Genomic DNA, 19,906 nt, shown 5'->3' with positions numbered 1-19,906 from the left:
CCTAGGTGTTAATTTTTCAGTTTAATTGTACTTTGAATTTAGTATAACATTTTAAGTACTTATTTGCTTTTACAGCATACTTACAACTTGTGAACTACAACAGACTCAAATAAATCTGAATCCCATGGAATTCCAATTACGGTTTTCCATTCTTTTGAACCATTGAGACTTGATGAGCCATAAAATCTCTTGACATGTGAATTTGTATACAGTGTTATATAGGAAAGAAGGGAGGAAAGGACTCTAAAGGTTGTTGGGAGTATTTATTTTGTGGAACTGAGATTTGAGATTGCCAAAGGCTTTGTAGACCTTAGAGACAAAATTGCACTGCTCTTCCCATGTTGCAGCTAAGGTGACAAGCAGATGAGGTAAGGTCAGATAGTTAAGTCACTAGCAGATTTTGGTCCAACATTTCCTGTCCATCAGATATGTGGCTTTTCAATTGTTTAATACCTGGGGTTCTGCTTTCTTTGTTTTTAGCTGTGAATTAGTAAACTTTAAAAAGCGATGAATAGTGAAGCCAGAGCTTTTTTCAAAAACCTTTTTTTCAGCTACTAAAACCTGAGATAGTTTGCCTTCTCTTAAAATTCAAATCACAAGGTAAGATATGGTCAGGGCAAAAATGGATGGTATTCAAATAGCACATACATGAGGTATACTATAGCCATTTCTTTAACTGCCACAAACAGAACATTTCTCACATAGATAAACTAAATGGGTGAAACTCCTGCTCAGGGACAGTATAAGCAGCAGACCCAGGGCCAAGAGAAGTGGGGTAGAGTCATTGCTCTCACCTCTAGCAGATATGCTGTTGACCACTGTCATATTTTGATGGAATTACTCCTCGCTATGCAAGCTTAATATCCTCTAGAACATGTTCATCTTAAAAGAACCCAACTTACAGGAAAGGAAGTATGATCAGACTGTTTATGCATTTTCTGTCTTCTCAGTATTCAGAAGTTGCTGAAAAGGAAAACATAACCCAAATGCTCTGGACTTACAGTCAAGGGAAAATTAAACAAGGCTCAGATAACCAAAATAATTTTAATTTGTACAAAGCATGCAAGAGGACAAGCAAAACACAGACCACAAGAAAAATGGTCATTCATGTTCCAGCAGATTACAGAATAAAACTTTTCCACCTGTCTGTAATTAGAGATGGCATATGGCGCAAACTCTCACTTTCCAAAAATCATGGAAGAGATATAAACCAATCATCCTCAGGAACTAGGAAGAGTGGGTAAAGGTAGAAGTAGGATGCTCACTGTGGCTCATGATTTAATTGTTTACTCAGCAGGAAGCCAAGCCACACATTAACCCTCATCCTCTAACTGCCTGAACCTCTAAGTACTCTTAAATGTATTAAATTTCCCTATTTTCCTTGCTCCTTGTTTACTGATTTATGACAGCTAAAATGGAGGACCCAAAAAAAGTCCTCTAAGGATCAAAATGTTTCACATTTTATACTCTTCAGGCTGCTATCTATCCTGTTTCTATGGCAAACTGTGACTTCAGTAGTCACAGTAAAACATAGGCATCTGTTGTTGTGGTTTCTAAATTTCTGAAGTTTGAATTTCCCACTAACAAGTTAGGAAACGTTTGGTTTCCCAAGCATACCACTTTAGCCACTGCCTCTGTGTAGGCAGCCAGACTACAAGGAGGTGAAAACCAGTGAACTTATCCATTCTGGTACGTGACTGGCCCCTGCTTTGGCTTTTTATTAAATGTGGTGAACTGAACAACAATTAAGGTAAGAAAGCCACATAAAAAAGGAAAGCCTTTAAAAAAAAAAACAGGCTTAAAAAAAGTTTTAACTTTTTGCTCAGAATAAGTTCTGGAAAAGGATACATGCTTTTTACAAAGGAGAGAATAAAGGAGAGAATAAAGGAAAGAAAAGCAGCCCAACGAAGAGTAAGGGTTAAGAGAAGGAATCATATTAAATCCTCCAAAATGCCCATGTGCAATATCTAAGTGAAAATAACCTGTGACCTGGGAAGAGAAAAAAGGGACTAATGGAGGTTAAAAACAAAATTTAACAGCTACATTGGAATGATTTTCTAAAGAACCATTCCTGGATTCTTTAATCTGCTAAAATACAAAAGGATCATTGAAATATAAATGGATTGTGAGCAATAAAAAAACATATAAATATTCTTAATAAGATAAAATACATACACACATATTTCTAAGGATATATACATATATATAGTATTATGCCCTTGAAGTCTGTCAGAGAAATGGCTGCCTGTTAAAAATATTTTCCAAGAACTTTAGGTTCCTTGAAATGTTCTATGGAAATGGTATTTATGACAAACCCACCACCTCTGGGGAACATGAGATGTTATTACTGGCAAAGTCACAATTTTTTAAACCATCCAAAAATAATTATGAATTTATGCCAAATGATGAAACTTGCTATATTATTATAATGACTAAGAGAATATTTGCTAATGTCTCAAGATCAAGGCTCAAAGTAGCCATGAACCTATAGGAAATACTGTGACACAACACTGAATTGCTAGTGGTGGTGATTTGGGATCTTTGACCGGCAGAATATTACAGCACACAAATTCACTGGAGAGGATGGCTCATGAGATATAATATATGAGATAGGAAGTGTGGATGTATGTAATGGGGTGAGAAACAGGATTTGGAGTAAAAACTACACTGGCATTCTGGCTCTGCCAATTACTCACCAGGACCTGTGGCAAATTAACTTTTTTGAGCCTCAGTTCTTATTTGTAAAATAAGAAGACAGTAATACCTGCCTCCTATGACTGTTTGCAGGACTTAACACGGTACACGGCATATAAAAATTGTTCAACTAGCTGTTATTCCTAGACTATAGAGAGGAGGGCCTACTATATGTCTATTGCTTAGTTATACCCATGCTTTCAAATATGGTACCTATTTCAAAAATAGAAGAGGTATTTGTTCAAATATTTATTGAATACCAATTAAGTACCAGGTACTGTTCCCTACCAGAAATATAGTATTAAATAAAATAGACCAATGATTGACTAATCATTGAATTAGATGCGTGTGTGCGCACATACACACACCATTACCTGCATGAAGTTTACATTCTAGTAGGAGAGACAGTAATCAATAAATACATAAACTATAGTATGCCAGATGGTACTAATGAGGTGAGGGGGAATCCAGTGGTTCCTGGGGAGACAGCGAGCACAAAAGCACACCATGCCGTGTTCTGTTTGAGGAATAGCAAAGAAGCTGGTGAGTGGGCAGAGGAGCAGAGTGAGCAAAGAGGAGAACAGTAGAAGGGGTCAGGGAGCCAAGTGGGTGGAGCAGAAAGCATGGGAATGAACAAATGAACACCAAAAACATGGTATGGGATAAGAGGAAACTCTTCTGAGGTCAACATTTTTTGTCTGGGGTTTCCGGCATGTAGCCTGGTTGTTAGGTAGAAAGAACACAGACTTCGCAGCCAGTGAATTTTTATTCTGGTCTGTTACCTGTACTGTTTGGAAAATTATTTAACCTCTCTAAATTTTAGTTTTTTGGTTTCTCCTCCATCTGCAAAATGAGAATAATAATATTTAGCTCATACAGTTGCTATAAGTATTAAGTGAGATCTAGTGGCACAGAGTAGACCTTCAATATGCTTGTTTCCTTCTCTTTATAAGCCAAGTCTCACACTCTAGTACCAGTTCCAGGGCCACCATAATGATGGCCTTGCATAGTATTTAATCTGCCTGGGCCTCAGTTTTTCAACTAAGAAAATAAATGCATGTGCTCTACACAGACATTATAAAGATAGATATACAACACTCAAGCTGTTGTTATAAGTCAAATAATCTTACTGTTACAATCTATCTTAATAATTTCAAAACAGCAAAAGTATATGTCTTCCATACCTCCTACATATTAATTCCATTAAAAATAGATCCTACAAAGTTTAATTTCTTTAGCATGAAGTTGTAAAGATGTATTTAGCAACCATGTTTATTTTTATTCCCTTTTCCTGCTCCTGCTTAAGAACACTGATCCAATGGAAAGATCTCCAAGAAATGTTTGGCTGCAAAAAACAAGATGCTGAGGAACAGTGTTTGTAAGCTACTTTTGTGTAAAAAGGGGAGAGCATAAGAATCTTTATTTATGTTTGCTTATGTACTCATAAAGAAACTCTACAAGTACATAAGAGAAACTAATATCAGTGGTTACAGTTGGGGAGATGAACGATGTGGTAAGAGGAAGACTGTTCCTAGTATACCTTTTAATACACACATTTTGAAATATGTGTCAAATATTTAGGAATACTAATTTAATCTAAAAATCCATAATTGAAATTTAAAGAGTTAAAAGTACACAAAATAGATTGAAAAATTAATTATCCAACAATATGAAAACCCCAAATGACCTATTTCTCAGACAACTAGGGTATCTTTCAATCTGCTGCTTTGTATTTTCTTCTGAAGAGCTCAAAAAAATTATAAAATATCCTTAATAGTCTTCTTGACATTTTTGACTATGGAAACCAAGTCCAGGAATAGTATATACAGTGTACTAACCCAGTCAACCCACCCAGACTTTGAGTCCCCAAGTACAGGAGTCCCCAACCCCAGGGCCGAAGACCAGTACCAGTTTGAGGCCTATTACCGGGTCACATAGCAGGAGGTGAGCAGCGGGATGAGGCAGCATTACTGCCTGAACTCTGCCTCCTGTTAGATCAGCAGCAGCATTAGGTTCTCATAGGAGTGTGAACCCTATTGTGAACTGCGCAGGTGAGGGATCTAGGTTGCATGCTCCTTATGAGAATCTAATGCCTGATGATCCGAGTGGGACAGTTTCATCCCAAAACCATCCACCACCACCACCCTCTCCCATGTCCATGGAAAAACTGTCTTTGACAAAACTGGTCCCTGGTGCCAAAAAGGTTGGGGACCGCTGCCTAAGTAGACCAAGTCTATGAGTATCTAAACCCAGCAGACAAGGTACACATTCACATCCAAAAAATGAAGAGCAGGAGTAAGATAAGCAGAGCATCAGTGAGGCTTTGGGAAGGTCAACTATTAGCATCCATTTTGATATGCTGGCATTTCATTGGATATTGGACATTCACAGCATCATTTTCTTCCAGGAAGGGAGAAGAGCTGTGGAGTAGATCTGTGAGCAAAAGAGAAATGGAAGACAGTGGCTGATCCCAAATACATTTGAGTAGCAGATAATTAAGAAGAGTTATACAGGCCAGAGACAACGAACACAAAGAATCTAACAGTCTACCCAAAAATTATGCCCTAAAACAGTGACTTCTCAACCAGACTCAATTTCTCTGCAATGTCTGAAGACATTCAGTAGTTGTCTGGAGACATTCAGTAGTTGTCACAACTGAGCTGGAGGTACTGTGTTACTCCTGGCATTTAGTAGGTAGAGATCAGGGATGCTGCTAAACATCCTACAGTGTACAGGACAGCCCCTACAACAAAGAATTAACCAAAATGTCAACAATGCTAAGGCTGAGAAACTCTGACCTAAAATGACAATCATTATGACTAACCATGTGCATAGCTGAAAAGATCCATGAAAAGCCTTAAAATAGATCGCAATAAACATTATGTAGTCATATCTTTCATTCCAATGTGATTTGTGCTATTCTTCCCCCAGCTGACCCCTACTTTAGGCCAGCTCATTGTGACTGACGTTGTTTCACTGTGTTGTCTCACTGTCCTACTTTTTTTTCCAATATGGCAAGCAAGTAGCACTTATTTTTATTTGATTTGATTTTTTAAATGAAAATTAAAACTATATTTCGGGCCTATAACATGATGTTTTTATATATCTAGATATTGTGGAATGGCTAAATCAAGCTAATTAGCGTATTTGTTACCTTACATACTTATCATTTTTTTGTGGTGAGAACATCTAAAACCTACTCTTTTAGTACTCACCATCCTACTTCTAATGAGAACGGACATGTATTGTGCCAGGCAGTATGATAAGGACTTTTTGTATGGATTGTTTTTTATTAATCTTCAGAACAACCCTATTGTGAGGGAGGCTCTAATATTATCCCCATTCTACAGATGAAGAAAATGAGACTTGTAGGGAGGTTAAATTGCTTGCTCAAGTCACACTAGACAGAAGTTGGAAAGCCAGGATTCAGCTGCAAAAACTGAACTCCAGAGTCTGAATTTCTCGCTCTGCACTGCCCTGCCCTGCCTCTCATAGTTTTCCACCGTCTCGTTCCTATTGGTGCTTCGATACTGGAGAGTGTACATGCTGTCAGTCATTCCACCTGCCCTCTGCCACCTGCACTGTTTACTGCAATCTCTTGCTGGGGGTAATAGGGAACAGGCAGTAGGGAAGACATTATCCCTGTCTTAAAGAAGGCTACCTTGGGCAAACAGACAAGATACAGAAGAACGCAGATCACAGAGAGTACAAAATCAACTGCAGACAGTGGGAGGAAGGAATGGAGACAATGATAAACAATGAAAGCATTAGGAACCTGAGGACAAGCCCAGGAGGAGCACCATCACAATGCTAGGTGTAAAGGCAGCTCTGTATGCCATGAACCAGGAGGCACTTTCAGGAATACACACACATCTGTGATAATACAAGGCATCACATGCTGAGTGGCTTTTTGGATACTTCTCCCTAGAGGGACAGGGCAGCCAGGGGAAGGCATCATGGCTGTGGAAGGCCCAGGTAGGCTTTGGAGGATTAAGGGGACATCTACCTGAAACTGTTAGTCTGACAAAGAGCTAAAGTCTTAATCTATTGGAAGACAGGTAATTTTTTTTGGGAGGGCGGGGGTGTATTAACAATCAAAATGGAAAGTATGGAAAAGAGGAAACTTTGATTTAAGGGATCTTTTCTAAATAATCAAGAACCCCAATTCAGAGTGGTGGTGGGAGCAGGGGGTGGGGGAGGAAAACAAAAAGAAAAGTGAGAAAAATGAGTAGACTCTCTAGCACAGCAGTGTATTCACAGTAATTAACTTTTTAAAAGCTCCTTCTTGATAGATGTCATCTGAGTAAACGGCATAAAGAAAACTTCATTTGAGTAGGTATTTTTAATAAGAAAAATTAAAAGAGTGATAGGAGAGGCACAATATTCACGGTATTAAATGAACATCCATTGTCCAAAGGTTCTTACTAGAAAGCTCCCTAACAATACAGTACTGCAGAAGTCAAAACACATTATTTAGGCAGTAATTATCCTGGTACAAATTTACATGTGCTGTACTTGTTGTCACTCCCCTGTCAGTTCCAGTTTCTTCTTCCAGGTCTAGCCTGAGCATCTTTTCAAGTCTCCACCTGGCCCTTTCATAGCAGCATGGACAGTGTCTTTTCTAGTCCAGAATCATGGGCACCTCCTTTGTTCTCAAGATGAAAATATTCTCCTTGTAGCTGCCTAACTACCCAAGTTCTGTGCCTGTGGACCCTCAGACTGGCCTTTTACTGGTTCTGGAACCTCACCTTTCAGAGACCCTTTTTCTCAGTTACTTTGCTCCTTTTTCTGCTCTGAAAAGAGTGAGATTTGCCTCAATTCCAGTCCTTGTGCTCAATTTGAGGATTTCAGTACCTCTTTTTAGAATCCTGATTCTCTGCTAAAAGCTACCAAGCTCCTTATAATTAATGGGTCATTTGACTATCTCCATCTTATTTCACTTCTCCTGACCTCTGGGGGGCCTAGTAAGATTAATCGTTCAGGTGATGAAGAGTAATGACTAACAGTATACCATTTTTACCATATATTCCTCTGACACCAAGCTAAAGCCTCCTTCTTAACTTCCTGCCCTAATTCTTATTTCACAATGAAGGAAAATAGTATTAACCCAAATTGCTGGGTCTGGACCCATTTATGGTGTCTCTAAAGTATCTCAATGATGATGACAGGATCTTCAGTAACAAGGACATAAAGCAGACACAGATGTACACTCATATTCAACTAGCAGATGCCAAAAAAAGTGTTACTGTTCTACTGATCTTGCTGACCAAGTCAAATGAATTGTACATTACATTATGGCTATGGTATGCTGTAGCTGTAATTTTTAGAAAACCTTTGACTTGTGAAGTACAAGGAAGCAGCATACACAGAATAAAAAAGACCGGTCACAGCTATTTTTATGAGTGCTCTTAAAATTTAGACTAAACAGTGAAAAGTCCCACAGAAAAAGCAGGGAGGAAAGCAAGGAAACATAAATTATAGGCCTGATTACCAAAATTTATCTCAAATAAAGAAGCTTTCCAATAAATTCCATGTAATTACTCTGCAAACTGCTAGAAATCCATGGTTATTTAACCATGAACACAGCTACTATCAACGCAACACAGTTAAAATTATGTATTAGACAAGAATTGCTAAAAGATAAAATGGGATATAATCATAACCAGGCTATCAAAGTCTAGCTGTGAGAGCAGATATAAAAATAAATAAAGGAGTGTGATGTATGCAGTTTTCTGCTTAGTAATCAACATATTAAATCAGGAAGAAAAAGTAATGTATTAAACTAGCTCTGGAATAATGAGAACAAATACAGGAATTTAAGCCCATCAAAATGAAGTTACATACTTAGGACTAGGGTGACTGTTACACTGTTTCAAACATCTTAAGACCAAACAAGCTTTGGTATCATCATACTATTTGGTTGTTACTGGGAGAATACTGTAAGTTATGATCAGATTGATCTGTGCAAGAATACAGGCAGGTTTTGGGGAAAAAAGAACTGACAAATAGCAAGTACAGTGCCTTGCACATAGTAGCTGTCACTGTATTTGTCTCATCAAGGTCTGAAATGAATTAAATGTCAGCTGAACTGCATAGCACTATGGATGGACCCATTTATAAAAACCAGGCAACTTAGTGGTTTCCATACTCTTATTTCAAATTGGAGTTTCAAACAAAACACAATGTCTTATGAAAACAGTTTTGTCATTTAGGACTTTTCTATGGACTGGGAGAGAACATTTGAAGGCAGAGAATCTCCCATCTATGTTTGACGGTTAGCAAGTGACTGGCTTTATTAATGATGGAAACATCAAAGCAGTGACTAAGCCAGTGAATTGGGGGACTTCATCAGGATGAAGCAAAAGGCTGACAGAAGAAGCACAAGGTGACAGCCCAAACCAGACGCTTTTCCAGAGAAAGACAAATTTGCCACTGATGTTTCAACTGTCTATCCTCTGGAGTAATGGTTCTTAAAGTGTGGCCCCCTTTGAGAGTGAAAAAGATATCTTCATAATAACATAACCTTTTTCTCTCTCATTCTCTCAGAAGTGTATATGGAGTTTTCCAGAGGCTCCATGACGTGTGATGATTTCTCTGACAGCTAATGGAATGTGTGAAACAGATCTGAGGACACAGCTGTCTTCAATTAAGCCAGACATTAGTTGCAGAAATGTAAAACAATGCAACTCTTCTCACTAAATAATTTTGTAAAAGTATTTTTTCATAAAAATATGTTATTTAGCAGATGATGGATTTATTATTATTTATTATTTTTAACAAATGATTTTTTTTTTAATTTTATTTTTGAGACAGAGTCTTGCTGTGTTGCCCAGGCTGGAGTGCAGTGGTGTGATCTCAGCTCATTGCAACCTCTGCCTCACGGGTTCAAGCAATTCTCCTGCCTCAGCCTCCCGAGTAGCTGGGACCACAGGCACGTGCCACCATGCCCAGCTAATTTTTTGTATTTTTAGTGGAGACGGGGTTTCACCATGTTAGCCAGGATGGTCTCGATCTCCTCACCTCATGATCCGCCTGCCTTAGCCTCCCAAAGTGCTGGGATTATAGGTGTGAGCCACTGCACCTGGCACTAATGAGTATTTTTAAAATCTTAGTTTGAATTTCTAATACAGTAAAGAGATAGATACAGCCCATACACTCAAAAGCTCTTTAGGGTCCTCAAAATTTTTTGAGTGTAAAGGGGTCATGAGACCTAAAAGGTTACGAATTACTGCTCTGGAGCCTTTACTGAATTGTGCTGGAACTATCTCCTTTTTCTTTCCTAATTAGCCTATAAACACTTTGAGAATAGGATCCTCTATCCCCTGTTCATCTCAGGATAGCCTTAGTACTAATGATTGTCTTTGTTGTTTGTATATTAAATGAATAAAAGTCTTGCCATATTCATAACATCAGAAACATTAAATTCAAGATTTACATAGTGAACATAGTGAAAAATCGGTTTCCTTAAAGTGACAGATGAGAAGCTAAGCTGACTCTGAAGTTATTCTCTATTTACAGGCTGATTTCTGAAACTAATAGAAACAATACAGTACCATTAATGGCTTGTGGAATTCGTTTTATTGCTTGATGATCACCCTAAGTTTATTTCTATGGACCAAGCATCTGAAAAACTGCAAAACAATCTGTGAAAACAGAAACATAATTGATGTTTTAGGGTGGTCAGATTATAGATATTTCCTTTCCACTGTCACTGCTGTTGATACAATGTTGCTTATGTAATAAACAAACATATTTGTCCAGTAGATCTCTGGACTCTGAGGAAAACATAAAATAGTCACTCCTTTGTTAGCAGAGTTGATAAAGCCAAAGGAGACTGATGGGCTAGGATGTGGACGTTTACCACCTAACCCTGTTCTCCTCAAACAAGCAAGCACATACAGTTCTAATGCAGGGATCTGAAGAAAGGAGAGAAGGACCTGTTCCAACAGTGTTGATTCTTTCTAGAGGCTCTGTAGCTATGAAATAGAGAAAATAATGTTCTTGGAGAACACTGATAGGAAACCCACTCATACCTCATTTTCTTAAATGCCTAAAAACATGTACATAGTAAATATTAGAGCATCCTCTTAAATAGTGAATAAAACTACTTAGGACAGTGCTACAGTATTTTTCACAAAAGGGAGTATTTGTTCATTCTTTCATTTATTCAAAAAAAATTCATGTGGTTCCCTCTACATATAAGTGCTTTGTGGTAGACACTGTAGGACACACAAATGAATCAGACAGTGATACTCATCCTGTTCTCAAGAAGTCTGTATTTTAGTAGGGTTGACTGTAATGTACAAAAAATAAGATAAAATCAAAAGTGGTAAGAATTATAAGTTATTATGGGTATGACTGGTATTATAGCATTTAGATATACCATGTGTTTCATATGTGTATTATATGATGCATTATTACTAATACTCAGTGTCTCACAGAGGAGATAAAATATAGGCACACATCTGTGCTGACATATATTATATGTGTCTGCAAATAAAAACTGAAAAAACCCTCTGAGTGTATCATTTGTAATGAAGAACCAGAATTATGGTTAGTACCAAAGAATACTGAAGATGACAGATGTGATGTTTTTGAAAAAATAAGGAACTGGTATTGCACATAATAATAGTGATAAACCACAGTAAGTTATAACAATTCTGAGCCATAATAGAAACTCTAACGGAAAGCTGTAATAAGATACTGCTTTAAGCCAGTTTGGATTTAATTACCTCACTTTTGTGTCCATAAAACCAGCTTCCACAACCCATTTTTATTGGAGCGGATTCACTGAATGTTCCTATAATGCTGTGGTGTCAGTACTAGAACATGAATATGAGTACTCCAAGACAGTAGTCTTTAAACTGGGGTACATGTACCCCTGAGGGTACATAAAGACTTTCTATGGGTACAGGCATGGAGAGATTTAAGGGATCAACGTCTACATCCACTATTCATACCTATACTCTTTGTGTTCTATGACTTCTCCTTTTCCAACAACACTTTCAAAACAAACTTCTTAGCAAACTCTTATCAAGTGCATCTTCCTGGGTTGGAAACCCCTCTGGGGCATCAGACAAAGGTACAACTATAGAAAGCCTTAATCCTGAGAGTCCTATGAGGACAGAGCAGAGCAGAGCAGAGCAACAAGAGCAGCAGCAGCAACAGGTTCAGAACCAAACAATGGATGGAGCAGTGCCTTGTTTCTTCAGCTGAGGACAATGCAGGGCAAGTCCTCATGCCTTATCTTTTACCAGAGGGATATGTATTTACAGATTTCGTTAGGTTGAAAAATGAAGTCAGACTTTTCCTGAATGACTGGTTTGGCTGTCCGATTTGTTAATGAGGACTTTTACATTAGATGGCAAATGTTAAAATATATCCTTTTACAACTATTTAAACATTGAATGAAAGAATCTAGATGCCAGTTAAAAATGTGAAAAGGAGTACTTAGTTTTTCAACATTCTTTTGGCAGATATAAGAACAAACATTTAAAAACCCCTGCTCTGAGAGATACACACTTTTTAAAAAGAATACAAACGCAATGTTAAGTAAGATTTTTTAAGTTGATAGTTCTCCATTCAGAGTGTTCTTGATAAAAATCCTTGTGTGTGGACCAGCCCTATGCAATGGTTTGTGTTCTTTGCAATATAATGTGGGGAAATCGCACAGGCTTTGCTCCTTCTTGACCTTTGTGAGCCTCAATTTTCACAGCTATAAAATGGAGATAATCCTAAACCCTGTAAATTTATCATGAGAATTAGAACCGACAGATGTACAGACTCAGCTCACTGCTTGGCAACACATCACTGGCACTAAGTAAAGAATGGCAGCTATTATATATATATTTTAGTCTTTGTGCTGTGTGAGAAAAACCACAAATTGGAACTAAAATTATTTAACGCTCTTTTTGCATGAAAATGTAGCTACTGACCCACCAACTATGGTATGCATTTTGAGTCATTTTGTTCCCCAGAAATGTGGACAGATTTTAGTTAATTTAGCCATATTCTCTCACCTGGTATCTTCTTTGAAAAAAATGGGTGGTCATGTAGGTCAGGAATACAGGCTGTGGTACTGCAGACTGGGTATAAATCAATAATGAACAACAATTGGCAGAGTTAATATTCAAACAGTATCCCATTTCCAGGAAACATCTGACATGTAAATGGTAAAGCCTTGTTACCCACAGTCAGTCTAAGGGCCAGCAGACTTGACATCATCTGCGAGTTTGTTATAAGGCAAATTGTGAGGCCCACCCCAGACCTACTGAATTGGAGTCTGCAGTTTAACAAGATTCCTATGTGATTCAAATGCACTTTACACTGTGAGAAGCATTGGTAAAGAATAGGCCACTAGCAGGGAAGATAAAATCACCAGGTGTACATGTAATTCAGGTGGGAGCTCTCAGTTGCACCTGTTTAATTAAAGCTGAGTAAAGCAAAACGATGGAGTCTAACTTCTACTGACAGACTGACATACACACATACCACAAACATACACATGCATAGATCAGTAGTTCTCAATTGGAGGTGACTGCCCCCTAGGAGACATTTGGCAATGTCTGGAAACATTTTTAATTCACAACAAAGGGATGCTGCTAAACATCTTGTAGTGCACAAGATGATCTCCACAATGAACAAATTATCTGGCTCCAAATATCAACAGTGCTGAAGATGGAGAAACCCTGGCATAGATTATCCCCGTATAAAGGCACATAAACTGGAACTATTAATGGAAAAAGGAGTCATAATTTGACTACACAGCTCTTAGGGAATAAATTTTAGATCTGCAGAGTTCTGCACCTCAAGGTCTATGCTACTTTGAAGATCATAAAAACCTGGTTAAAAGCAATCAAAATCATTGATCTGCTTTGGCTAGCAAACCGAGAGTTCATGATAACCTGCATTAGCATATAATGCAAGTATCAAGCTAAATCCTGTACATATGCAAAGAAAAATAATGGAGACAGAAAATTAAGTTACTGTGTTGTCTAAAATCCATTCCTACTCAAAGTAGGAAGCAGGCTTAGGAGGCTCAACTCCACACCCTCCTCACCCTATACCTTCTTCAAGACCAAAAACTAGCCTCAAACTTCAACCTTCAAATGCTCCTGGATACAAGGCAAGAAATAATGATTTAGGGTGGACCATTCATCACTATCAGAAGTGCTAATTCCTTCAAATTCAGTAGCATAACCAGCTCTCTTTCCCTCTCTGACACACATGTACAACCACACAATGTGTAACAGCATTACACGCAAGCAACTGGCTCTGAAAAGATTCCATCAGGGCCTCCTGCTCTCAGTTTTCACTGGTTCCTTGTCCTGAGCTCCCAAGTTGATGGCTATGGGTATAGTTTTTTCTGCATATAAATTCTTGTTTACCTTCCCGACAGGCTTTACTAGACTAGACAGCTGACTGTCCTATGGTGCGCTCATGAGAGTGGCCCAAGAAAATAGCAGGTTATTGGAAAACAAGTAGTAAGGAAATGCTTAGAGAAAATGCATTCAAATAATCAGACAGAACTTGGGGAACAGATGGGGATGCCAACTAATTTACAAAAACCATGAAAAAGATGCTTATGTTTGCATCATGCTGAAAAATACGCAACATGGCCCAGGCTGAAAAATATGCATCATGCCTACTCCAAAAACACTGAACAAAATGGAAGCAACTGAATTTTTTTCTAAACCTTTTTTGCAGGTTACTGCACTGCACTCACTAATCACCATTCCCTTTTAATACTCTTTTAATTATACTGCAAAACAATCTTCCCTCCCTTATATCCTAAGAAAACACACCCCTTTCTCATAAAAATGACATAGCACATGCTATAATTTAATAAGTTGAAAATAAATATTTAAAAGCTTTTGTGAAACTGTTCTCTAATAAAACTGTAAGAACTGTGGTATAGAGAGGGGAAAAATATTTCACTGTAATTATGCTCAAGGCATTGTCAAAACCATTAAATCGAATGAATTCTAATGCTAAGGCAGGAGAAAGAAGCACTTTGCCAAAGTTTTTTTTAACTATTTCACCACCAAAGCAGTTTACCCATGGACTCTGCCACTGGGTTGAGAAGTCCCATGACCATTCGAGAAGAAGCTGCTATGCTTATCTTTTCAGGCTCTCATGTGTCTCAAATAGGGATGGGGCATGGCCAGAAACCATGGGCAAGCGTTTTGCCAAGACCTTGGATGAGATCATCATCAACAACACCCCAGCATCCTGCCTAGCATCTTCTGAATTTTACAAGCCACAGCCCTTGGGCCAGCCTCCTGTTAAGTTCTCAAAACAGAAAAAACTAAAAGTGGACTCCCACAAAAAAGATGCAGAATTCTTATACAATTATTTTCAACATGTTCCTCCTATGTAATGTAATTACAGAAAATTACAGAAAAGAGCAGATTAGAATCTCAAAAAGAAGGACTCAATTTCCAAGACGACAACCCTAAATTAGTTTCCTTTTAAAATGTTCTCCCAGCCGGCACGGTGGCTCACACCTGTTATCTCAGCACTTTGGGAGGCCGAGGCAGGTGGATCACAAGGTCAGGAGATCGAGACCATCCTGGCCAACATGGTGAAACCCTGTCTCTACTAAAAATACAAAAATTAGCTGGGCGTGGTGGTGCGTGCCTATAATCCCAGCTACTCGGGAGGCTGAGACAGGAGAATTGCTTGAACCAGGGAGTCAGAGGTTGCAGTGAGTCGAGATCGCCCCACTGCACTCCAGCCTGGCGACAGAGTGAGACTCCATTTCAAAAAATAAAATAAAATAAAATAAAATAAAATAAAATAAATAAAAAGTTCTCTCAAATCCTTACACAACTTTCAAAAAGTAAGTTCTGTGATAAGGACGATAGACATGCATTTGATAATTAACTCATTCCTAATAGAAAAGATACATTAAAGTTTTATGAATTCTCTATACCTATCAGAATGTAAGTAGTCATAACTTCATCCATGACAAGTCCTTTGGTTCAATTCCTTAGGGATTCCATTCTATTTTAGCTTCTGTATAACAGTACTGCAAAGCTGTAATTACATCCTCTATAATCAGCCCATTCGCAGTATAATTGAGAGTGCCACAAATTTAAAACTTTGACCTCACTAGTTAGGTGGAAGAGATAGTTTATACTACATGTAAAATACCCTCCTGTTATGCTGACAAATTTAAAACATAAAAGAAGAAAATAGCATGTCATAGTAGTCATCATTTAAGAGGCAATTATTATGTTCCTGATAACAGAGTTTCTCTTCTGTCATGTCTAGCATCAGACTCTCATCAATAAGCACTTTCCTACCAAACCGCATGCTCTTCTCAAATGTTATGAAAACACCAAACCCATACAGATGTCTCTCAACTCTCCTCATTTAATTGCTATCCACTATGAGGATAAGATATATGTGAAGTAGTTCCTAGAATAATGTTGTGCTAGTGCAAACCAAGTTTTAATTGGCACAGAGGTCTATCAGTGAAGTGCATAACTTCTAAGCAATGTGACTAAATTTTTTCTTAACTAAGAATCAAGGACTTGAACATCAAACATTAATTGAACACTTTGGTTCAAGCAAGCCATTTGATAAATATAATAACCATATTAATAAAGACAGCAGCAACAACTAATACCAAATGCTTACCATGTGCCAGGACAATGAGAATCTTAGATGAATTACCGCATTTAATTTTCATAAAAAGCCCCTGAAGTAAACAAAATTATTGCCCCCATTTTTCATATGAGGAAATTGAGGCTCAGAGATGTTAAATAACTGCCCAGATCAATTAGTTGGTAAGAGTAGGGTCGGCCTTGAAGCCAGGTCTAACTGCATCATCTCAAGCTTGTGGCTATTTTCACAGCCTTCAGGCCAGACTGCCTACTAATTACATGTTACCCAAGCAATTTAAACTAAATATTCTTGCCCTTACTCTTTTACTAAGGCTCCTGGTGAAATGCAGCTGTTACTGATCAATGGTAGTCAAAGAAAAAAGCAAGATAACTTTATCAAGATTTTCCTCTGTCATCAAATTCAGGAACTCTTTTGCATATTGTATATGAACTGACACAGCTCATATAATTACATAATTTCTAAATTACATATATATTTAAGTACATTCGATGAGTTACTAAAGCATCAATCACAAAATAAAATGCACTTTACATTTTTCAGATTAAAGAAGCTAATTGATCAAGAAATCAAGTCTCAGGAGGAGAAGGAGCAAGAAAAGGAGAAAAGGGTCACCACCCTGAAAGAGGAGCTGACCAAGCTGAAGTCTTTTGCTTTGATGGTGGTGGATGAACAGCAAAGGCTGACGGCACAGCTCACCCTTCAAAGACAGAAAATCCAAGAGCTGACCACAAATGCAAAGGAAACACATACCAAACTAGCCCTTGCTGAAGCCAGAGTTCAGGAGGAAGAGCAGAAGGCAACCAGACTAGAGAAGGAACTGCAAACGCAGACCACAAAGTTTCACCAGGACCAAGACACAATTATGGCGAAGCTCACCAATGAGGACAGTCAAAATCGCCAGCTTCAACAAAAGCTGGCAGCACTCAGCCGGCAGATTGATGAGTTAGAAGAGACAAACAGGTCTTTACGAAAAGCAGAAGAGGAGCTGCAAGATATAAAAGAAAAAATCAGTAAGGGAGAATATGGAAACGCTGGTATCATGGCTGAAGTGGAAGAGCTCAGGAAACGTGTGCTAGATATGGAAGGGAAAGATGAAGAGCTCATAAAAATGGAGGAGCAGTGCAGAGATCTCAATAAGAGGCTTGAAAGGGAGACGTTACAGAGTAAAGACTTTAAACTAGAGGTTGAAAAACTCAGTAAAAGAATTATGGCTCTGGAAAAGTTAGAAGACGCTTTCAACAAAAGCAAACAAGAATGCTACTCTCTGAAATGCAATTTAGAAAAAGAAAGGATGACCACAAAGCAGTTGTCTCAAGAACTGGAGAGTTTAAAAGTAAGGATCAAAGAGCTAGAAGCCATTGAAAGTCGGCTAGAAAAGACAGAATTCACTCTAAAAGAGGATTTAACTAAACTGAAAACATTAACTGTGATGTTTGTAGATGAACGGAAAACAATGAGTGAAAAATTAAAGAAAACTGAAGATAAATTACAAGCTGCTTCTTCTCAGCTTCAAGTGGAGCAAAATAAAGTAACAACAGTTACTGAGAAGTTAATCGAGGAAACTAAAAGGGCGCTCAAGTCCAAAACCGATGTAGAAGAAAAGATGTACAGCATAACCAAGGAGAGAGATGATTTAAAAAACAAATTGAAAGCGGAAGAAGAGAAAGGAAATGATCTCCTGTCAAGAGTTAATATGTTGAAAAATAGGCTTCAATCATTGGAAGCAATTGAGAAAGATTTCCTAAAAAACAAATTAAATCAAGACTCTGGGAAATCCACAACAGCATTACACCAAGAAAACAATAAGATTAAGGAGCTCTCTCAAGAAGTGGAAAGACTGAAACTGAAGCTAAAGGACATGAAAGCCATTGAGGATGACCTCATTAAAACAGAAGATGAATATGAGACTCTAGAACGAAGGTATGCTAATGAACGAGACAAAGCTCAATTTTTATCTAAAGAGCTGGAACATGTTAAAATGGAACTTGCTAAGTACAAGTTAGCAGAAAAGACAGAGACCAGCCATGAACAATGGCTTTTCAAAAGGCTTCAAGAAGAAGAAGCTAAGTCAGGGCACCTCTCAAGAGAAGTGGATGCATTAAAAGAGAAAATTCATGAATACATGGCAACTGAAGACCTAATATGTCACCTCCAGGGAGATCACTCAGTCCTGCAAAAAAAACTAAATCAACAAGAAAACAGGAACAGAGATTTAGGAAGAGAGATTGAAAACCTCACTAAGGAGTTAGAGAGGTACCGGCATTTCAATAAGAGCCTCAGGCCTAGTCTCAATGGAAGAAGAATTTCCGATCCTCAAGTATTTTCTAAAGAAGTTCAGACAGAAGCAGTAGACAATGAACCACCTGATTACAAGAGCCTCATTCCTCTGGAACGTGCAGTCATCAATGGTCAGTTATATGAGGAGAGTGAGAATCAAGACGAGGACCCTAATGATGAGGGATCTGTGCTGTCCTTCAAATGCAGCCAGTCTACTCCATGTCCTGTTAACAGAAAGCTATGGATTCCCTGGATGAAATCCAAGGAGGGCCATCTTCAGAATGGAAAAATACAAACTAAACCCAATGCCAACTTTGTGCAACCTGGAGATCTAGTCCTAAGCCACACACCTGGGCAGCCACTTCATATAAAGGTTACTCCAGACCATGTACAAAACACAGCCACTCTTGAAATCACAAGTCCAACCACAGAGAGTCCTCACTCTTACACGAGTACTGCAGTGATACCGAACTGTGGCACGCCAAAGCAAAGGATAACCATCCTCCAAAACGCCTCCATAACACCAGTAAAGTCCAAAACCTCTACCGAAGACCTCATGAATTTAGAACAAGGCATGTCCCCAATTACCATGGCAACCTTTGCCAGAGCACAGACCCCAGAGTCTTGTGGTTCTCTAACTCCAGAAAGGACAATGTCCCCTATTCAGGTTTTGGCTGTGACTGGTTCAGCTAGCTCTCCTGAGCAGGGACGCTCCCCAGAACCAATAGAAATCAGTGCCAAGCATGCGATATTCAGAGTCTCCCCAGACCGGCAGTCATCATGGCAGTTTCAGCGTTCAAACAGTAATAGCTCAAGTGTGATAACTACTGAGGATAATAAAATCCACATTCACTTAGGAAGTCCTTACATGCAAGCTGTAGCCAGCCCTGTGAGACCTGCCAGCCCTTCAGCACCACTGCAGGATAACCGAACTCAAGGCTTAATTAACGGGGCACTAAACAAAACAACCAATAAAGTCACCAGCAGTATTACTATCACACCAACAGCCACACCTCTTCCTCGACAATCACAAATTACAGTAAGTAATATATATAACTGACCACGCTCACCCTCATCCAGTCCATACTGATATTTTTGCAAGGAACTCAATCCTTTTTTAATCATCCCTCCATATCCCCCAAGACTGACTGAACTCGTACTTTGGGAAGGTTTGTGCATGAACTATACAAGAGTATCTGAAACTAACTGTTGCCTGCATAGTCATATCGAGTGTGCACTTACTGTATATCTTTTCATTTACATACTTGTATGGAAAATATTTAGTCTGCACTTGTATAAATAC

General features: G+C 38.4%; 2 protein-coding genes across 3 annotated transcripts in view; one reads left to right on the top strand and one right to left on the bottom strand.

The window, feature by feature from the left end:
* Window positions 1-19,906, bottom strand: part of CMSS1 (cms1 ribosomal small subunit homolog) — a 360,423-nt gene that overhangs the window by 310,142 nt on the left and 30,375 nt on the right. The gene's annotated exons all lie outside the window — the stretch shown is intronic.
* The window catches only part of FILIP1L (filamin A interacting protein 1 like), a 107,173-nt gene that overhangs the window by 63,060 nt on the left and 24,207 nt on the right, over window positions 1-19,906 (top strand). For both annotated transcript variants that reach the window (XM_055110201.2, XM_055110199.2), the window contains one exon: window positions 16,867-19,642. In XM_055110201.2, the coding sequence (XP_054966176.1) occupies window positions 16,867-19,642 (2,776 nt within the window). The remainder of the gene's footprint in view (window positions 1-16,866; window positions 19,643-19,906) is intronic.

The sequence above is a fragment of the Pan paniscus genome, chromosome 2 (genome assembly GCF_029289425.2).
Source record: "Pan paniscus chromosome 2, NHGRI_mPanPan1-v2.0_pri, whole genome shotgun sequence".
In the NCBI taxonomy this organism is placed as follows: domain Eukaryota; kingdom Metazoa; phylum Chordata; class Mammalia; order Primates; family Hominidae; genus Pan; species Pan paniscus.
Note: the sequence above shows the minus strand (reverse complement) of the source record. Positions and strands in the feature narration are given on the sequence as shown.